The 19,530-nt window shown below is 48.6% G+C and overlaps 1 protein-coding gene across 3 annotated transcripts in view; it reads left to right on the top strand.

The window, feature by feature from the left end:
• THNSL2 (threonine synthase like 2) overlaps window positions 1-7,795 on the top strand; it is a 9,515-nt gene extending 1,720 nt beyond the window's left edge. For all 3 annotated transcript variants that reach the window (XM_026034187.1, XM_026034188.1, XM_026034186.1), the window contains exons 2-9: window positions 138-381; window positions 1,596-1,790; window positions 2,202-2,354; window positions 2,737-2,967; window positions 3,844-3,992; window positions 6,264-6,389; window positions 6,943-7,094; window positions 7,182-7,795. In XM_026034187.1, the coding sequence (XP_025889972.1) occupies window positions 159-381; window positions 1,596-1,790; window positions 2,202-2,354; window positions 2,737-2,967; window positions 3,844-3,992; window positions 6,264-6,389; window positions 6,943-7,094; window positions 7,182-7,386 (1,434 nt within the window). In that variant the 5' untranslated portion in view covers window positions 138-158 and the 3' untranslated portion in view covers window positions 7,387-7,795. The remainder of the gene's footprint in view (window positions 1-137; window positions 382-1,595; window positions 1,791-2,201; window positions 2,355-2,736; window positions 2,968-3,843; window positions 3,993-6,263; window positions 6,390-6,942; window positions 7,095-7,181) is intronic.
• Window positions 7,796-19,530: the final 11,735 nt, after the last annotated feature.

The following is a 19,530-nucleotide window of genomic DNA, read 5'->3' as shown; positions in this document are numbered from 1 at the left end:
TCTTTCTTTCTTTCTTTCTTTCTTTCTCCTACAGCCCCCCTAGTAGGCATCACACAATGCAACGGATATGGGAGTAACGGGGATGGGCACGGGAAGCATTCCCAGTTTTAAAATATAGCAATTCAAATACCTCTCAGGCAACTGAGTCCTGCATCCTCATGGAGTACGTCAGCACCCGGGGAGGCCCTGAGGCCGTGGGCTTCGAAGGAGCCCTCTTCTCCGGCTACGCGCCTGACGGCGGCCTCTTCATGCCCAGCACTGTGCCCCGACTCGAGGCGTCCAYGCTCCGGAGCTGGAGCTCCTTCTCCTACCCACGGCTGGTCAAGGAGCTCTGCGCCCTCTTCGTCAGCGCTAAGCTCATCCCCAGGAGCGTGCTGGAGGGTAAACCCCCCGGCTTGGGCCTGCTGCCCTTCTCCCTGCCTGCACCCTCCTCTTCCTCGCACTGCAGCTYGCCATGCGCTTGCCCAGCACCTCTCTCTATCCTCTTCCCTCGCTGTTGGCTTGCAGGGGCTTGGTTCCTCTCCAGGAAATGCAGATCCCAGCAGCAAGCTGTGGTTCTGGGGGATGCAGTAGTGTTTCTGGCCTGGCAGGAGTGATCTGGGAGGTTGCAATAGCGATGCTGGGGTTTGCAGTACGGATTCAAGGGATTGCAGGACTGATTCTGGGGATTGCAGGAGTGAATTGGGGGGGTTGCAATAGTGATTCTGGGATTGCAATCATGATTTGGGGATTACAGCAGTGATTCAGGGGTTTCAATGTTGATTTATGGGGTTGCAATAGTGATTAGGGGTTTGCAATAGAGATTCTGGAGTTGCAAGACTCCTTCTGGGTTTGCAGTTTAGTTCTGGAGTTTGCAACAGGGATTCTAGGGATTGCATTAGTGATTTAGGGATTGCAATAGGGATTCTGGGGTTGCAGTAGTGATTGCTGATGCTGCAGCTCCTCTTACTGCCACACAAAACAGCACAGCCAGGGGTGCTCAGCATATCTGAGTGGAGGTTGCAGCATAAGTGGATTTCTCTGCTCTGTATGACCATTTACCTGCACAAAAGGGCACGAAAAGGGACATTTGCTGCATTGAACATCCTGCATGTTGAAATATCTTGCCTGTTCGAGCTCTCCATCTCCAAAGTGCTGCAGGGTTAAGCCCTGCAAGCAATGACTGTGTGCTGGTGTGGGAACGGAGCTGATGTTACATGGGGTTTTGGCTGTTTGATCCCCTTTCAGTGGTCTGATTTTTAATGTATTCAACATTTAGCAGCTATTCCTTCCACCAGAGGGCAGCTCTAACCTCCAACAATGCCTTAGGATAAAAATCTTTCATTCTTCTCTTTTAACAAAGTTKGTGTAATTGTGTCGGCTTCCCCTTGGGGTTATGTAGCGAAGAGCTGTTGCAGGAATAGGTTGATTTATTCCCGGGTCATATTCACAAATAACTGAGAATAACCTGTTGTATATCTGCCTGTCACCTCTCCAGCAGCAGAGTCTTGGGTTTTGCAGTGCAGCTCCTGGGGGGGACACAAGCAATGGAAACCATAGTCAGAAATGTCCTTCTTGACCTATTTTATCCATCCCTTTTCCCACTCTACCTCCAGACCTGATTGACAGGGCCTTCAGCAGATTCAGACACAAAGATGTGGTCCATCTGACCAGGCTGAAAGATGGGCTGAAYGTTTTGGAGCTCTGGTATGGGGCTACTTACGCATTTAAGGACCTGTCGCTGTCCTGCACAGGGCAGTTTTTGCAGTATTTCCTGGAGAAAAGGCAGAAACACGTCACTATTCTGGTGGGTGAGTATCCCTCTGGGGACAGGTATAACTTCTGGCCTCTGTCCAGGCTGGGAATGGTTTGGGGACAGCGCAGGGGCTGTCTGCTGCCAACCAGGTGCTGGCGTGTCACCAAGTGTCCCTGCATGGAGCAATCTTCAGGATGCAGAGGTGCATTAAGCATATCTGGTATTGAGTACTGGGTATCTCTGCTTCACTGGGAGAGCTGCTGACAGCAGATGCCAGGATGATGCGRTGGTGATATCACCTTCTAGATGGCTGGTGGGACAACTCCGGACTGGATAACACCAGTGTTGGTCTAACCACAAACATCCCAGGGATCATCTTGGGGTCCTCTTTTTTTGTTTAGAGGGAAGTGATGAGGGCTGACACAGTGATGTTGATTTTCACTTGTTCTCCCTTGCTTTGAAATAGGGACTTCAGGGGACACGGGAAGCTCCGCAATTGAGAGTGTGAGAGGCCAGAAGAACCTGGACATCTTTGTTCTGCTGCCCCATGGACTCTGCACCCAGATACAGGAGCTTCAGATGACCACCATCATTGAAGAAAACGTCCACGTCTTTGATGGTTGGCACAGCTGCCTGCTTTAGGGCCATGTTGGGTTGAAAGCATGGCCTTAAAGTCATAGTAGTGGCACAAGCTGCTCCTTTTGTGGCTGGGTTTAATGTTACAGCGGAAATTATTCTAGTCTTGATTTGGATTTTTTGAGACTAAAATATCTRCAGGTGGTAGGGACTGAACATATATCAAAAGCAGAAAATATGCTAGCATTTATGCTGTGCTCCTCAACCTTCAGCTTGCTCAGCCCTGGAGCCAGACCTGCAATTTAGATGATCACTCACTGCAGCGACATCTCAGCCTTGTTTTCAGACCCATTTCTGAACAGAAAACTTTTGTGCCTAAATCACAGAGATCAACAAATCTAATCCATCCTTTCTCCTTTTGACAGCTCACGGGAACAGCGATGAAATCGATGAGCCGATCAAGGAGTTATTTGCTGATACTGATTTTGCCAGAAAGCACAACCTGATGAGCTTGAATTCAGTCAACTGGTCGAGGATTATGGTGCAGATCGCTCACTACTTCTACGCTTACTTCCAGTGTGCACCATCCCTCGATACCAGCCCTCTGCCCGTGGTGGAAGTTGTTGTGCCAACTGGAGGAGGAGGAAATGTCACAGGTGAAGGGGAAAAAATAAGGTCACCTGGGGCTAGAGAGGGAAGAGTGTCCTGTGACCTGTAGACTCAATATACTKTGCGAAAGTTAGGCATTGCTTTATATTAAAATTAAAACACCCACTCTCTATTAGGATTTCTACAGAACCACTTATATTTTATTACTCATTTATGGTTATTACTCATTTAAGTCAGTGATTTGCAAGAGGCTGAAAATCTGAAACCATCCTTTGGCGATGACTGTAGGTCTTCTGAGGATGGGCACGCTGGAAGTGAACAGAATGCATTTGATCCTAAAGAGGGAGAAAATACYGTGGTTCTGATTTCTTAAATGAGACCTTAGCAAGACCGTGGAGTCCTGCCTGGCCCTACGCTCGTTTGCATGTTGGTGCGTGGTAGGAGAAATGCGTATTCCTGACTGCATAGATCCAGCACTTTCAAAGGGAGTCCTTGATTGCCTTCTTCTCRAAATAGCTATAAAACTGTGTTACGAAAGCCATAAATTATTTTATTCACACAAGTACATACCYTGTATTTCCAGACTGCTGATCTGAGGCAGCATTACTAGGCTGCAGGAACCCAAAAGCTTCAACTCTCTCCCCTAAATGTAGGTGACTGACCTCTTGGGTGACTGCCTTCAAGTACAGAGGTCTAACGGCCAGGTTCAGTAGCCGTTTTGGTAGGAGCGTTGTGGTCCAAGATTTTTAATTTCAGGTTCTACAAAAGTATTAAAGATAGGACGCAAGAGCTGTGGTAGAGCATGTCATTTTGGATTGCGCCTAAAATAGGTGCTTAATCAGTACATGAAATGACTTCTTTGCTAAATCTACTTTGAGTGTTTCTTCCTTGAGCAGACTTGTAATTTTTTGCTTGTTTTCTAGCTGGCTGCATTGCCCAGAAAATGGGACTTCCAATCCGACTTGTTGCAGTGGTTAACAGCAATGACATCATTCACAGGGCTGTTCAGCATGGAGATTTCTCACTGTCAGGCAGTGTAAAGGCTACGTTGGCATCAGCCATGGATATCCAGGTATTTAATGAACTGGTCAGAATGTGAAGAGATTGAATATTATACATTTTTATGTTTATTTTTCTTATGTAGTTTCCAGCCTGGTTTATGAGAGCATAATTTAGCAACTGTGGCCGTCTCTTATCAATGCATTCAGAGGTGTGACTCATATTCAGCATTTAAGCTGCAGCCTGCTAAATTATGTTAAATCAAGAACCTTCTTCCTAGCTTTTCAGGGCTTGACTTTGTAATSACCATGGTTAATGGTGGGTTTCTGGGAACTTCTTAAATGTAAGCTTAGAAAGAGATGGAATTTTTCTCAAGGCTTCTATGATACTTTTAGCTCAGGGACTCTGCCAGTGCTTCTGAAAGTCTTCGCCAAGAGAAGAGACCAGGAGGAAGCCCCAAAGAAATGCCTCCTCTATGGCCATCTGCAGTTCACTCAGAGCAAAACATGTCCCGACAGGCAGGCAAAGGCATTAGAAATGAAAAGTCATAGAGAGACAGACAGCAAATGCCTGGAAGTAAACATCTCCCTTGCATACCTATCTTGTGATCCATAGGCATTGGATGTACTTCCAGAAAAATGACCAAGATGTGAAATACTTGGTGTCATATCACTAAAGGCCCTAAGCTACTTTGATTTTCCAAATGCTGTTCAAACACGAATTCCTAGTGCTCCTTATGGACCTAAAGGGATGCCTAGGTTCCTCTGCTATCATGTGTCCCTTCAGCAGTCATGGTCTGGTGAGGTCCATTAGTTACGCCAGGGGTTGAGATGGAGAGTGGAAAAAGCTGGATAAGGTGATATCCAGAGATCTCTGAGGAGCTGGATGGGCATATCCCTCTTTATATTCTCACCATGACTATGTGGAATGTCATGGCTCAGCCCAAGTGTGAAGTGTCCATGCAAACTCTTCAGTAGCTCAGCAGTTCATCTTGGAGTGGACTTCAGGATGTTTCTAATCCATCCTCCTGTTCAAAGCAAGATCATCTATTAGATTGTTCAGGTCAGAYTCAGAATTCAGGTCAGATTGTTCAGGACTTAATCCAGTCAGGCCTTCAAAAACTTCAAGGGTGGAGACTGAGCAACCTCTTCAGATTGTCCCTTTTGCATAATAAATTAGAGAAAAATTCCCATTTAGTAACTATCAGTACAGGTAAAGCAGGAAGTTTCTAGTGTGGGAAACTTTTAAGTTTCCAAAAAGCCTTTTAAGGAGGAATTGCAGTGCAGCACAACTGAGATACACTGTGTCTTCGCAGCAAATGAAGCCCACCAGAGAATGCCCTTGACCCTGAGATGGGGGCAGCACTCATTCCCGCACAGCTTCCTTGGGAACAGTCTCTCCACCCTGAGCTATCCTCCAGGATGGACCCAGACAGTCTCCTGGGCAATCTCAGATGGCATGGAAGGCATGGGATAAAACAGGACTGGAGCTGTAAGACWTCCAGATAAGGATACAGAAGACTGAGCAATTCCTAATGAAACACTGAGTTTGAACAGGACAGAGAGATGAATGATCCCTGTCACTGTCTGCTCTTAAATACAGTAAAGAGCACATCTGAAAACAGCAATAATTGCAATGTGGGAACAACCAAGAAGACACAATGAGGATTTGGTAGCTGGTGTCCACTCTGTCCCTACAAACTGTCCTGGCCAGACCGCCTGGGCACATGTTTTTTACTGCTTTGAAATGAGACTGAGGGGTGTGAAACAGGATTTTCCTTGAAATAAAACCGTTTCCCCTCCTGTAAGTTCTTGTGTTGAGTTTTGCCAAGGTGTGGCAACGCTGATTGCTACATAACATACAGAGCAGTCAGGTTCTATATATGCCTTATATGTTCATAAGAATTATCGGTTGACCCTGCAGGGAGCTGAGTGTTTTATTAAGCCACACAGGAGCGTGATGACTCACAACAGCGTTTGCAACACCAGGTAAACAGCAGGAATATTTCCGGTTCAGAAGTACATCGTGTGTTATTAGCTTGCTTTCCTCAAGGTAATTATACAGCTGTAGTCACACTGCCTATTTACCAGCTGTCCCCTCATTAAGTTTTTCAACCTGGTGGTTGCTCAGAGAGGTTAGAGGACTGAGAGACATCATGTGCCTCCAAGGCTTGAGAGTACATGTGTCCAGGTAGGAGACAAATCCCACCACAACCTCCACCAAGCAAATAGCTGCAATAGGTGCTCAGCTCTGATTAGACATCAGATAAACCACAAAGGTGCCCCCCACCCAGAGAGAAATTCACATTTCTACAGCTCATGTGCTGCCCTGTTATCCTTCCTAGGAGCCGTACAACATGGAGAGAATTCTCTGGCTGCTTTCTGACGGTGACAGCAGCCTCATCAAAATGCTGATGGACCAATTCAACGTGTCCAAAAGCCTCAAGTTGCCGGAGGATTTGCACAGAAAGGTAAGTTCCTTCACACACACACACATATTTTATTTCCAAAATCAAAAATTCAACTTGCAGTGTATCACTTTGGAGAGCTCCCAAACTAAGATGTAAGTGTGTGTTAGAAGAAAAGCCAGAGGAGAGGTTTTATTATCAGCAYGTGTGCAGGGAGATGTTCATTTTTAAATTTTTGTTACTTTTTAAAATAAATCTCTTCTTACAAAATTCATTTTAAAATCTTACAGTTATTTAGGTAGGATATGAAACTGTCCCTTTCTTAGCTCTATGAGGCAGGTGTAGCTGCATTAACGGTGCATTGTGCACCCTGCCTGAGGCTGCTCCTCAAGGGCCGTTTCCTCCCCTTGATGCAGTGGTTGCACTTATTTCCCTAGGTAGTGAGAAGATTGCTCTGCAGCTTCCAGTCACCCTGTTTCTAACTCTCTTTTGCCACCTGTAAACCCTTGCTGGAAGCAACGCGGAGCATTGCACGTGTCCGGGCTCCGTGCTGCAGTGTGCTGCCCGTGGTTCATCCCTGGAGCATCTCAATGCGTTTCCCCTCTGCTCTCCCCAGCTGGCGCAGACGCTGGACTCCTGCACGGCCTCTGACGAGGACATCGTGCGAGCGATGCGGCGCTGCTGGGAGGAGAACCGCTACCTGCTGTGTCCCCACTCCGCTGTAGCCGCTCACTATCACTATGCACAGCTGGGCTGTGGGAATCAGAGGTGAGTGCTCACTCCCATGGAGCTCCCTGCACCAGCGAGTGCAGCTCCAGGCCCATTTCCCTGCAACTATGTCTTGTTTTTCTGCAGCACGCCTCGCTGTTGCTTGGCCCCAGCCTCGGCAGCCAAGTTTCAGGATGCTGTGCTCAGAGCTGGCCTCATTCCTGATGTCCCTCCTGAAATTAGTGCCCTAACCACCCTGGAGACCAGGTCAACGCCCTTGAAGAGGGGAGAAGATTGGGCAAAARTGCTCCGGGAGCACATAGAAGAGTTGGCCCAGCGGAGGAAGTCCTAGGTGGGGTCATGCTCTCCCATGGGCATTTGCACAAAAGTGGTCTGGATTTGTGCTATAAAGGCAAATGCTTCTTGAGGCTTGTTGTCCATGATGAGGATATTCCTCCAAGAGAGAAGCCTAGGCTCTCCACACGATGAGCTAGATAATTATTCCCAGGCACGTGTTGTTTTTCTTTTTTGAATTAAACAGAATATTTTGCAAAATGTGAGGCAAAGCTTTGTAACTTCCTTRTCTTTTTCCTGTAATTTCAATAAAGCCTACTGAAGCTTTCAAGAAACATGCTCGTCCCATGGTTGCTCGCCCATGGATAACTCCTTCAAAATGATGCATGGACATTAGTTGCCTAATTGTATTCCGTATGTCTTSCTTCCTAGGAAACCTACCTACAAGCTTATTCCAGTATTTCAGCAGAGAGCTATAATGGCTTTCCCCTGAGCAGCCACTTGGTGGAAGTAACAAATATGAATTACAGCAATAAAAAGCAGAGTCGATCTGCAGTTATTTGATCATATTTTCACAGTGCTTTTATGGATGGTCACTGTCAGGTGTTCTTCCCTCTTCAGCCCAACTCAGGCATCACTGTTATTTTCAGTGGATGGTAAAATTCGGRCCAGAGGTTCAAACCAAACCGTTCTGAATGGTTTGGCTGAGTGGAGAGCCTAACAACTGGGTGCGAGMAACTCACTTTCAAATGAGGCTTTGCCAAAACAGCAAAACAACAACCAAAACAYGGGGTCGGAGGGTATCAAGGGGCTGCACTGGGAGGATTTTGTGAGCATTGCCAGGAGTTTGGGAAGAGTGTTAGGGACTGGGGATGGTGCATCCAAAAGGGTCTTTTTGGCAACTTCTGGTGTGGGGATGGGTGCGAAACTGGAATCACCGAGGAAGAAATGGAGATCACAGAGCTGGTTTGCAAACTCTTGTAAGTGATGTGATAGTCTTGGGTCATCCCATGTTCCACAGCCCAGCAGGATATGCACTGGGAAATGTGTCTCTGTGCAATACCCACTAACACATCTGATTGACAGAGCTTTTTTTTTTTTTAAAAAAACCATTTATTTAACACCAGTGCAACATTATTTCCATGGTACCTTAACTGCAGTTGCTCGGGCTGGGGTAGAAGGCTGCTGACCCAAACTCACTATGGCTTAAACTCACAATAAAACCAAACAGGACGGGCATAGGGAAAAGTGATGGTGCAGGTTATCCCCTGCAGGGACTGTCCACTAGCTGAGATGTAGCCGTAATGTCCACCCTGGGGAATTGCTGCATTATTGGGCAGCAGAAATGGAACCAACTTGAAGCTGGGCTCTCCTTGGGGCCAGCGGTGCCGAGGTCAACTCCCATGGCTGTAGGTGCTTCCCGGCCCCATAGCTTACACCCTCAGKCCGAAGCCTGTAGCAGGCACTTTGTGGGCAACTTCCACCGAAACAAATAGGAAATGGGAAATTCCCCTTATCTGAAACTGAAAACTGAAACTTCAGGTCTCTCAATACCGTGTTCCCATCATATACATATAAATATATAAATACCTCATGAGGGAGCTGCCTCCACAAGTCGTGCAGCTGGCAGAAGTATCTTGTACCAAAAAAGGAAAAAAAAAAAAAAAAAGGAATAATTACATTGGGGGGAGGGAAAATCCCCTTTTGCCATTAAAAAATTATATATATAAAAAAAATCCCCTTTGACATCAAAGGAAGTCCCATAATGGGAGCATTAATTTGAAGGGTTAGTGGCATTCAGCAGGGTAAAAGTAAACTCTGTGGGTTGAATCAGCATGGGATTTTTTGGGGTTGTGCGGGAAGACAGGGGAAACTCTGCCTGGGTTAGAGTTTTCTTCCGGGCACCTTGGCAGACTTGGCATGACTCTTAGCATGACTCTTGGCATGACTCTTAAGCAGCCTTGTCCCAGGGAATARCGTTCCTCCTCCCCTAGGAAAGGGTTTTGAGCTGGGGGCTATGTGCCCAGCTGCTGCTAATGCCCGTGGGCAGCCCCCAGGTGCACCAGCCACATCCTCCTCCTGCTCGCGCACATGTTGCACGCTCTGGGCTCCGCTGCCCATCCAAATCTTGCAGTTCTCCCAAGGGATGGTTGCCTGGGTGCAATTGAACCCTTGGATGCAATCTTCACCCAAGACATACTGTGAAGGGGGAGAGGCTGGAAGGGCCCCATGGATAGTAGAGAYGGAGGATGGGAGGCCAGGAGAAGCTGCCCAGATGTCTTTAGGGGTTGCAGAGAGGTTTGGCTCCTGCAGAGGGCAATGCTCGGTCGCCTTTGGCTTGTCCTGGCATGGTGCTGCCCTCGTTTTGCTTCTGATCAGACCAYAGTCCATCCCCTGGCATCTCTGCAGGGGCAAATCTCCAGCATGCTCTGGCTCCCATTCCCAGAGGACCTTGCTCCCACCTCAGGATCCCCCATCAGAGCAACTTCAGCTTCAGTTTGATGGTGCAAAACGCCTGGAGAAGACTCATGCAGAAAGCCCATGCGCTCAGGGATGCCTCCTTGGCCAACAGAGTAAAGGGCTCTGGCGGCTGGATGCACTCCCAGGGCTAACGAAATATCACTTCTGGGCTGTTCACAAGCTCAGGCTGGACTTGTCCAGTAATTTTGTCCAGGGAGAAAAGAAGTGGGAGGGAAGTGGTGCTCACGCGCAGCTGGAGGGCAAAGCTACGTCAGCACTTCTTCATCCTGTACCTCAACGGCTCCTGTTTTTCCCCAGCAAGGGGAAGAAAAGGGTTCATCCCAAAAGGATYTGAGCCATTTGTCCCAGGCAACAGCGATGACCTGAAGCTGTAGTTKTCCCCAACAGAGACCCTACATCTCACCACCTTTGCCTGGCCAAAGCAGAGATGGGACGCACTCGCTGSATGGCTTCTGGCCTGTCCCTTCTTCTTGCTTTCTTGCCAGCGTGGGGAGAGCAAGAACTCGTGGGAAAACACACCGCACGGACAGGGCAACGGGCTCACCTGGGGCTCAACACAGGTTCCTACCAGTAAGGTGACTCAGACCAGCGCGATTAAGAGGACTCGGCCTCCTGGGGCTGATGGTTGACTTGGCACTGGGATGGGGACACTCATCCCGAAGCATGTTGGGATCCATCCCATGAAGYCTAGGTCAAATGGGTTGACGTGGCGGGACCCTCAGGGACCACTCATGGTGGCACTGACTTCAATGTTGCCTCTGGAAACCGGAAAGGAGGAGTCCGCAGCGAATTATAAGCCAATTCCTTAAAAATACTGTTCTGGAGGTCTGAGAGTTGAATTATTATTTAAAATTCCCTGGGGGTGCTATGTAATTTATGGACAGGTATGAAGACAAGTAGGCGCTGAGACATGGGGATGAGCCCAATGTAAATGCCGAGATAGATGGATAGAAGAAGATAAGTTTCTTGGCCAGGAGAGTGAGAGATGGAAGGGCCTAATCCTATAGATCTTTGCTGTCCTAGTATGATACCTAGTATCCCCATCCTCCTGCTCTGTAAAAAGTCATCTTCAATCTGGTGCAAAACACTTGTTTACTCCTTTTTTTTTAATTTATTTTTTTTAAATTAATTTATCCCGAGTGTAAAAAAAAAAAAAAAAAAAGGGAAAAAAGTTGCTTTGTTGTTGCAATTTGCTGCTAGGCATTCCTATGTGTGCTAATGATAAGTATTAATTAAATAGCTTGCTGTTGTCTTTTAAATGCAGTTCTTTCAGGCTGTAATTAAGCACAGACACCCAACCCTTTCTGTCTGCATAGAGAGAGGGAGGCAGGCAGGCCTCTGGAGCCCTGCACTGCTTCCCTTTCAGCAGGAGAGCAGTGGAAAATGAGGCAAAACCAGTTTCCACTGAAAACTCACCGCACTCTGCGTGTCCTTCTTGGGATAAGCAACCAGGTAAAGGAAATTAAAGGAATACGACTTCCAAGATACCAACCCTGCAATCAAAGGAAGTTTAAATGCCCTCAAGATTTTTGCAGCTTCATACATTTTAAAGGCAGAAGAAATCACTTTGTTTGATCTCCCAATACCACGCAGGCTACTGAATATCTCTCTTCCGTGCTCATCACGCCCAGCAGCCTGTTGGCTTGTGAACATCCTCATTGGATGAGATCCAGAGGCAAAGTCCGAAAGATCTTCAAATATGACCCCGAATTCTTAAAATATGACCTTAGCAAAAAGTGTTCTAGAAGTGCAGATAAAATTATGGATGCTCCCATGACAGATGACAAATCCCCCAATGCAGTTTGCTCTATATGTCCATAATGTTCAACCGTCTCTACACCCGGCCCTCAAAAGCAAGGAGAGTAATTTATCTAAAGGGCTGCTGCTGATGAATAAGTACATGCACATGCTCTTGCATTGAGCATCTGACTGCAGTGTTAGAAGAGAAGGACACTGGCTTGCTTGCAAGGAAAGACATCGCTGCCTTGGAGGACCCACCAGTTGGCATGAGGCATGGCAGAAGACACTCTTCTCTTTCCTAGCTGCTATGGGGAAGCGTGTGCACATGTGGAGAGACAGAGGTAGAAAAGAGAGCTCCAAGAGCCTCAAATTAACACTTGCCAATCACCCAAAATCCACGTGGGCAACCGGTCGTCATCTCTGTTCCTCATATGGGCAGCCAGGCAGACAGCAACAGTGAGGAGCTTTGCTGTGGGGATGTTTGAATGGCATTCCACAGCTATAAAAATATATTTATTTGAACGGAAACATTAAATATTGCAATCACGTATTCACACTCACAGAATCACAGAATGGTTGAGTTTGGAATCTGCACCTTTAGAGATGATCTAGTCCAATCCCCTGCTCCAGCAGGGACACCCAGAGCACGGGACACAGGGTGGCATCCATGAGGATTTGGAAGACCTCCGGAGAGGGAGTCTCCACAGCCTCCCTGGGCAGCCTGTGCCAGGGCTCTGTCATCCTCACAGGAAAGAAGTTCTTCCTCACATGGAGATGGAACTGCCTGTGTTTCAACTTGTACCCATTGCCCTTTGTCCTGTCACTGGCCACCACCGAGAAGAGCTTGGCCCCTTCCTCCCTACATTCTCCCCTCAGGTACTTACTAATCAGATCCCCTCTCAACCTTCTCTTCTCCAGGTTAAACAGGCCCAGTTCACTTAGTTTCTCCTCATATGATAGATGCTCCAATCCCTTAATTATCCTTGTTGCTTTCTGTTGGACCCTCTCTAGAAGCTCCACATCCCTCTTGTCCTGGGGAGCCCAGAACTGCCCCCCATACTCCAGTTGTGACCTCACCAGAGCTGAGTAGAGTGGGAGGATCCCCTCCCTCGACTGCTGGCAATACTAACTCAAATTCTAGCCCAAGATCTGCAGAGTGGGTATAGCAAAGACCATTAAATAGCTGGGATGGGATGCATTGCAAGGAGGTCCCAGCACTTGGCAGTGCAGCTCTTGCATGCCCCAAGCTCAGCCTCGGAGCCTTTTCTGCTCTGCTTCTTCTCTCCAGCTCAAGGAGAGGAGCCATGGACAGGGTGGATGTTAGTCTGTATGGGGCCAGACGAGGTGCCCGTGGGGAATGGACAATGTGGGAATGGGTCCAAGGAGGCCTTTCCTCCCACTTTCTCTGGAGCTTTCTTGGCATCTGTGGAGCTGTCAGCAGTGCGACAGAGATTTTTCCCTCCAAAGTGGGTTTTTGCAGTTTTGAGAAAACAATAAAGCAAAGATAACTTCTCTTCAGAAATGAAATATATAATTCAAAATGATTCTGGGTTTGCTTGGGATTATTTTCAGCAAAACACTTTGTTCTGCCAGAAATTCATTAGTTTTGACCAGCAATTTATTTTTTTTTTTTTTTTGAGTTAAAAAGTAAAGGCTCTTGAAAAGCCTTTGGAGCTTTAGGAGACTTTAAGACAGACGGCAGCGGTGATGACAGCATCTCCCCTTGACTGGTATACACCTGCACCAATCTGTCCATGCAGTCCCTGCCCCCCCGCTCTTGGATGGCACCTGAGGTCCCAGGGATGGTGAGAGCGGAGCACCAGGCATGCCGGATCCGGAGCAGCGTGCAAGGGAAGACGCTTTCTCCCTAGCATTTGCAATCAGAGCTTCAGGAACAAGGGTCAGGACAGCTGGGATGGGACAAGGGGAGGCTGGCTCATCCCTCCGTCCATTCACTGATGTCCTTCTATCTTATTTTGCCCTTCCAAATACTTTTTGCTCTCTTGTGAAAGGTAGAAGTGTGGGAAAAATCGCTGTTGCCCGATGTCAAAATTGCTTGTGCTCATCAGGGCACATTCCCACAGGTCCAGGGGTGAGGTCGCAGGAGATTCTTCACCCCCAGGACTTTTCCCTTAAACCTGCCACCCCTTTTCTGCTTCCCCTGCCCCATCCCTCCTCCCGTGTGATACACTGGCAGGAACTAAAATCACCAGCAATTGCTTTATTACTTTCCACCCTCACTTCCCTCTTGGGCATCTGTATTTCTGCAAATGCTTTTAATATTTGCTAATAAAAGCAGGCTCCAGCAACAACATGCTCGCTCCCCAAGTCCAGACTACTGGGGCCGGCGTTATCTAAGAGGCTCCTCTTGGCACACGCGCATGCGCTTTTCTGCCCTTTCCTGGGATTATCAGCCACCTCTGCAGCCAGCCCCAGCCCTCTGCCTCTCATTCCTAGTTAATTGGTGTGAAATTGGAGCGAGTTCTCAGGTGATAATGTGTTTGCATTTGCTGCTTCACTGCACCACCCTCGCCTCTCCATCCCGGCTTCATTAATTCCCGGCCCTGGCTCTTGCTCCAAGCTGTGAGCTTCAAACCCCATTTCCTGCGCGGCCGCCGAGCCCGCGACGGCTCCGGCAGGGCTCCAGGGGAAATTGCGGAGCCTCCGAGAGAGGCTCCAGGTCCCAGAGCTGGCCCTCTGCAAGGCTGCGCCTCCTCCCGCACTTGAAAAGACGTATTTTGTGCCCTTTAATTATCTTTGATTAATGAATTATTATTATTTTTTTTCCCGGAGCACTTTGAAGATAAAAAGCGTTCCTATGAATTCTGTGATTAGTATTTAAAGACTCAAATGAAGCATTTGGAGGTAGAAAAAAAAAAAAAAACAACCGAGGAATGCCTGTGTTCAAGCATTCAATAGCGCCCATTCACCGAATCGGATTCCACAGTTATTATTAGTAATAAGGTTATCTTTGGCATCATCTCTTTATGCTATTGGATTCCGCCCTGCTGTTTCGCTCRGGCCCGGGGGCAGAACGTATACAAATGGGAGTTGGTTTTAGCGTTTTTGGCCAAAGTGGGTTTTTGCAGATACGGAGCAGTCTCTCCCACGTGCGTCCCCTTGTGCGGGAAGCTCCAGGTCCTGGGGACATGTGATGCCAAGAGGGACAGTGCAAAGAGCAGGGTGGGCATCACCCCGAGGGATGGACGGAGGCTTCAGCATCGCCGGCTCTGCGAGTCTCCCCGCGTGGGAGATTAGACAGGCCCGGACACAAGTCCGGGCTGGGACAGGTCTAGGCAGAGCTGAGGCTAGAGGAGTCTGAGGCTCTACCCAGAGGCTCTTTTGGGGCAGGAAGGGGACACGGGGTCCCGCTTGGCGTGGACAAGTGGCATCCACAGGGTTCCAGCTCCATGGGGTTTCTGGCTTGTGCCTTGCCCAAAATTGGCTGATCCGGGCGCGAAAGCCGAGCGTGTGGCTGCTGCCCCGCTCCGGGTTGGGCTGCGGCGCCAGCGCTCAGGGGCTGTGAGAGCCGGGGGTGGGAGCCGGGCCTTTGGGGTGTGTGTCTGTTTTCTTCTTTATTTTATTATTTTTTTTTTTAGCGGATGGTGGGTGGGATTTTTTTTCCCCAAACGCTCCCCGCTCCGGCACGTCTCTGGGGCGGTGATGTCAGCAGAGCCCTGGGTCGCCCCCGCCGCAGCCGAGAACCTTTTTCCTTTGAAACAGCCCCAAATAACCCGCCGCGGCCCCAGGGGACCCGGGCTTGGCAGCTGGTGCGCGGTGTCCCCGACAGCTCTCCCGCCTCCACCAGACCCTGAATTCAGTACTGACATTGCACCCGGGTCCATCCCGCAACTACAGCCCCAACCATCACCTCAAATATCCCAAAATACCCCAATGCCCTCATGCTTATGCCCAAGAGATGCCTGGTTGGGTCTATATTAAAATATATATATATATATATATAAAAGTGCATAAAAGGATGGCCAACCTTGCCTTTAAATAGAGGCCCTGTAGCCTCGTTTTTAGAGAAAGCCTTTTGTGGATGGTTTTTCTCTTTGTGACTAAACACAGCTATTAGGCCCTGAGTGCATCATTAAGGCTGTTATTAAAGGCAGCGCATGTTAAGCAGGGTGCCCTGGTGCGCAGCGAGCTCGTCCAGGGCACCGGACCCTCTGGAAAAGTCATTATCATTTGTATTTAAAGTAAGCGTCGTTAAGAAAATATTGGGCTAATTCAGGGCCTTAGAGCTATTAAAAAAATGTCTGCCATTAAAAAGAAGTTTATTAAGGCAGAATACGTTGTGTAATTAGAATGGCTGTTGTGTTTATTCAGGTTGCCTTCTGTGCTGGCCTCTCATTTAAGAATTTATTTATATATATATATATGCATACATGGTAATATTTGTAACAATATATATTAGATTATCTATTGTGTGAAAATGTCTCTGTAGAAAAATTTGACTTCCCTGTTGCAGGACGTGACAGAAGCTCTGGCAGGACGAAGCCTTGGCTAAAATTACAGGCTAAAATTACAAAAAAACCCAAAATTCTTGGCTCTAGGTACATTTTATGGCCTTGGTCCAGCTGGGAACCCTTCATTGACTTACTGGCACTGTGTCATCCCTTGGAAGGAGCCTCTGATGGTTTTGTTCTTGGTAGGTCAGCTCAGAAAATCAGGAGCTTTGTTTTTCTCAGCAGCAGGGACAGGTCTGCTGTCCCTGGATCTGCTGTCGTCCCCACACTCCCAAGGACACCCGGCACCTTATTTGGGTGCTTTTGTGCTGCTTAGGAAGTACCCAAGTTTAGGGCAAAAAGGAGTCGTGGCTTAAGGACCATGTCAGAACAAACCTTCCCAGAGCCTGACCTGGTGAGACAGCACACAWATAGTTGGATACACACACACCAGGGAGGAAAAAACTCTATTTTTTTCCTCCAGGGCAGGTATTTCCCTGGGGCAAAGGRAAATAGCATGTGGAGCCCAGTGGCACCACTGTGTCATGCACCATGTCAACTTGACCTTCATCGGGGGTTGGTGTGGCTCTGACGCTTTCCAGGTGCGATAGAGATGAGCTTCTGGCCGGTGGCTTTCTAGGAACGGGGTAGCTGGTGTCAGTAGGTGGCACTATTTCTTCTGCGATAGACGCAGGTGCTTCCCACCGCTGCTCTGCASCAGGGATGGAGAAGCGCCGGGCTGAGGGCAACCTGCTGCCCTGGTGGGGTGCATCTCAGTGCGGACCTGCTGCCCCATCCTCAGGGAGATGGGGATGGAGAGCAGGAGCCAAAGGTGGCTGATGCTCAGAGCAAGCAAAGGGTCTCCAGGGCACCGCCAGCTCCAGTGAGCGCCCGTCCCACTGGCTCCTGCTTTGACTTTGGGTTTGGTACCCAACCATGAGCTCTGGGTAATGGTTGCAAACCCTGCTTATCCCTACCACATCCCTYAGGGCACTATAGGACCCTGGGGCCGTTTTGGGGCCACCAACACAACTGCCAACACCTTCTCCCGTAGGCACCAACATGTGTCTGACCAGCTCCTGGATGTACCTGTATGACAACAGGCAGCTCCCGGGTGACCCCCTGCCTCACTGAAAAACCTGTATCTCCAAGAGATGCTACCAGGCACCACCGAATATTTAAATAATAGAACGAAACCCCGCTGGTGGGAGTACAGCTGCTATTACACTTATTATTTAATTGTGGCGGTGTTTCAGAGCCCTAGGCGTGCACCTGGACCCCTCGTGCTAGGTGCTGTACAAACAGGACGGAGGAGAAGACTCTGGCGTTTGAAGGCACTGAGTCATTCCTTTGCCCTCTCATCTGAAACCTCAGCTTTGTCTAAAACCTTTAGGATTTTGTTTMATGGGTGCAGTTAATGGTGAGGTAATCGGGGAGCCTTTCGACACCAACTGAGCAATCAGTGGGCTGGATGCCTTTTGATCTCCCTGCGGAGCAGAGGCTTTGTGAGGAGAAGCCGTACGGCAGCGCATCGGGACCTGCATCGCCCCCATTGGCTTCCCATAGAAACTGTGGCGAGAGGAGCTCCCGACGACGTCTCTGGAGGCTTTTGGCCAAGGGGGAGCTGGTTCATCCAGCTGCTGAACCAGGGTGACCCAAGAGGTCTCTCTCATGGACTTGCACATGGTGCTGGTCTAGGGCAGGAGAAGTCCTCTCTGCTTCTCCTCTCCTGAGGCTGACTTCACCAGAAATACTTGCTGTTTGGCAATAACGTGGTTGGGACGTAATCTGGGGTGATTTCTGCCATGGCCAAGACCTTRAGGTAAACACATGAAGTTATACCTGTAGATACATTCTTTTGCACTGATATTTAGCTTGGCAAGCTGGTACAAGCTACATCTGCAGGACACCTTCCTCTTCCTGCTGGTGTGAGCTCTTTTAGCCTTGGGAGAGGAGCGATGGAGGGGACTTCAGAGCAGTACTTCTCCTTTCTCATCATTTGGCCTAGGCAACATGTTGCACATCGGAATGGGCCCACTCTGTAGCACCCTGAGGGCCCAGAGCAAGCCCATATCTATAGAAACAAGTGTTTTTCCATATCAGCTGGTGTTAGCTGAACAAGTAAGATGGTCCAGCCATCTCACTCCATGGTCACTAGGAACGGGATGAGAGAGACGTGGTCAAGACAGGGGACAAATGGGCACACAACCTCCTCCTCAAGACTCTTGCTGTAATGTCCTCTGCAAGGACCTTAGGTTTAGAAGTGTCATAATAGAGATGGTAAGTTGAGGGGTGCTCCTCTCCTTTTCAGGGACTGGCAGCTCATAGGTCAGGGGAAAAGGGAGTGATGGAGAATATCTGCTCCTGCTGATGTCCAGTGAGGAGGCACCATCAGGTTTAGGAGGTGTAGCATAAATCAAAACTSACTCCCAGACCTCCCCTACAATTCTCTCAACTGCCTGATGACCAAGAATAAATTTTCATCGGGAAATAGATCAAACTAAACAACGTAGAGAGTTACACAACTGTTGATCATGGCTATAGTTATAGATGAACACGAGGCATCCTCCTCAGCACCAGGAGAGAAGATCCCCTGTTCTGCTTTGCATTAATCAGTGTACACCTGAGAGAGAGAGAGACAACAGGMCAGGAGACCAGGGTACTCATGAAGATGCCTCTCCAGCAAATATCATGGTCACCATGAAAAAATGGCAACTTCTCCCTTGGGTTGGCACCAGCTCTTGGGATGCTGCAAGGTGGGTTGCATTGGTCTGGTGGGAGGTGGGGTAGTTTCCAGCTGGAGCCACAATGCAGCTCACTGTGCCACTGGGTCCAGGATGAGAGCCTGATCCAGGATCCTGGTGGTCTGGAGGCAGAGTGAGGAGTTGGGGCTGAGAGCCCACCACACCCCTGGAGCTGACATCTGCTCTTGGTGGGGACCTCTAAGCAATGTCACAGTTAGACCTAACTAAAACAGAGCCATCCCAGTGTGGCAAATAAAAATTTTCACCCCTAACCTGTTATGTTGATCTTTCCTCCTGGCTGCAGCCATGGAGACCTCATCTCCCCTTGATTCTCCTTCACTAATGCAAATCCTTATCTGACCCAGCTTCAGTCACCAAGGGTGGGAACCATATGACTAAATGCAGACAGGTAAAAAGCCTAGAGGTCTCACTATACTCCCTTTATAGTTGATGGAGATCTAATCTGCATAGCCAGGGGAATTTAGGGTGCAGTTCATCTTGTCTTAAAGCAGTTGAAAGTCGGCTGGATGAATAGCACTTCCAGAGGGCCTTTGGTGACTACAAAGGGAGCAGAGGTACCCGCTCAACTCTGGGAGTCAACACTGCAGAGACTGAATGGCGAGTGATGTGAATGCCACTTGGATCTCACCTTGCTCCCTGGGCTCTTTCTACAGTAAGTGGAGAAAAATATGCACATCCACAGGGCAATTCAGACAGCTTGACTAGGCACAGCTCTGAAGTTGGAACAAGAGGGTCMTCTAGGGCCTCTTGCCATGGACCATAAAT

The sequence above is a fragment of the Nothoprocta perdicaria genome, unplaced genomic scaffold, assembly GCF_003342845.1.
Source record: "Nothoprocta perdicaria isolate Ctin4 unplaced genomic scaffold, notPer1 scaffold_14, whole genome shotgun sequence".
NCBI classification, from domain to species: Eukaryota; Metazoa; Chordata; class Aves; order Tinamiformes; family Tinamidae; genus Nothoprocta; species Nothoprocta perdicaria.
The sequence above is the reverse complement of the archived record's forward strand: the minus strand, read 5'-3'. Positions and strand labels throughout refer to the sequence as shown.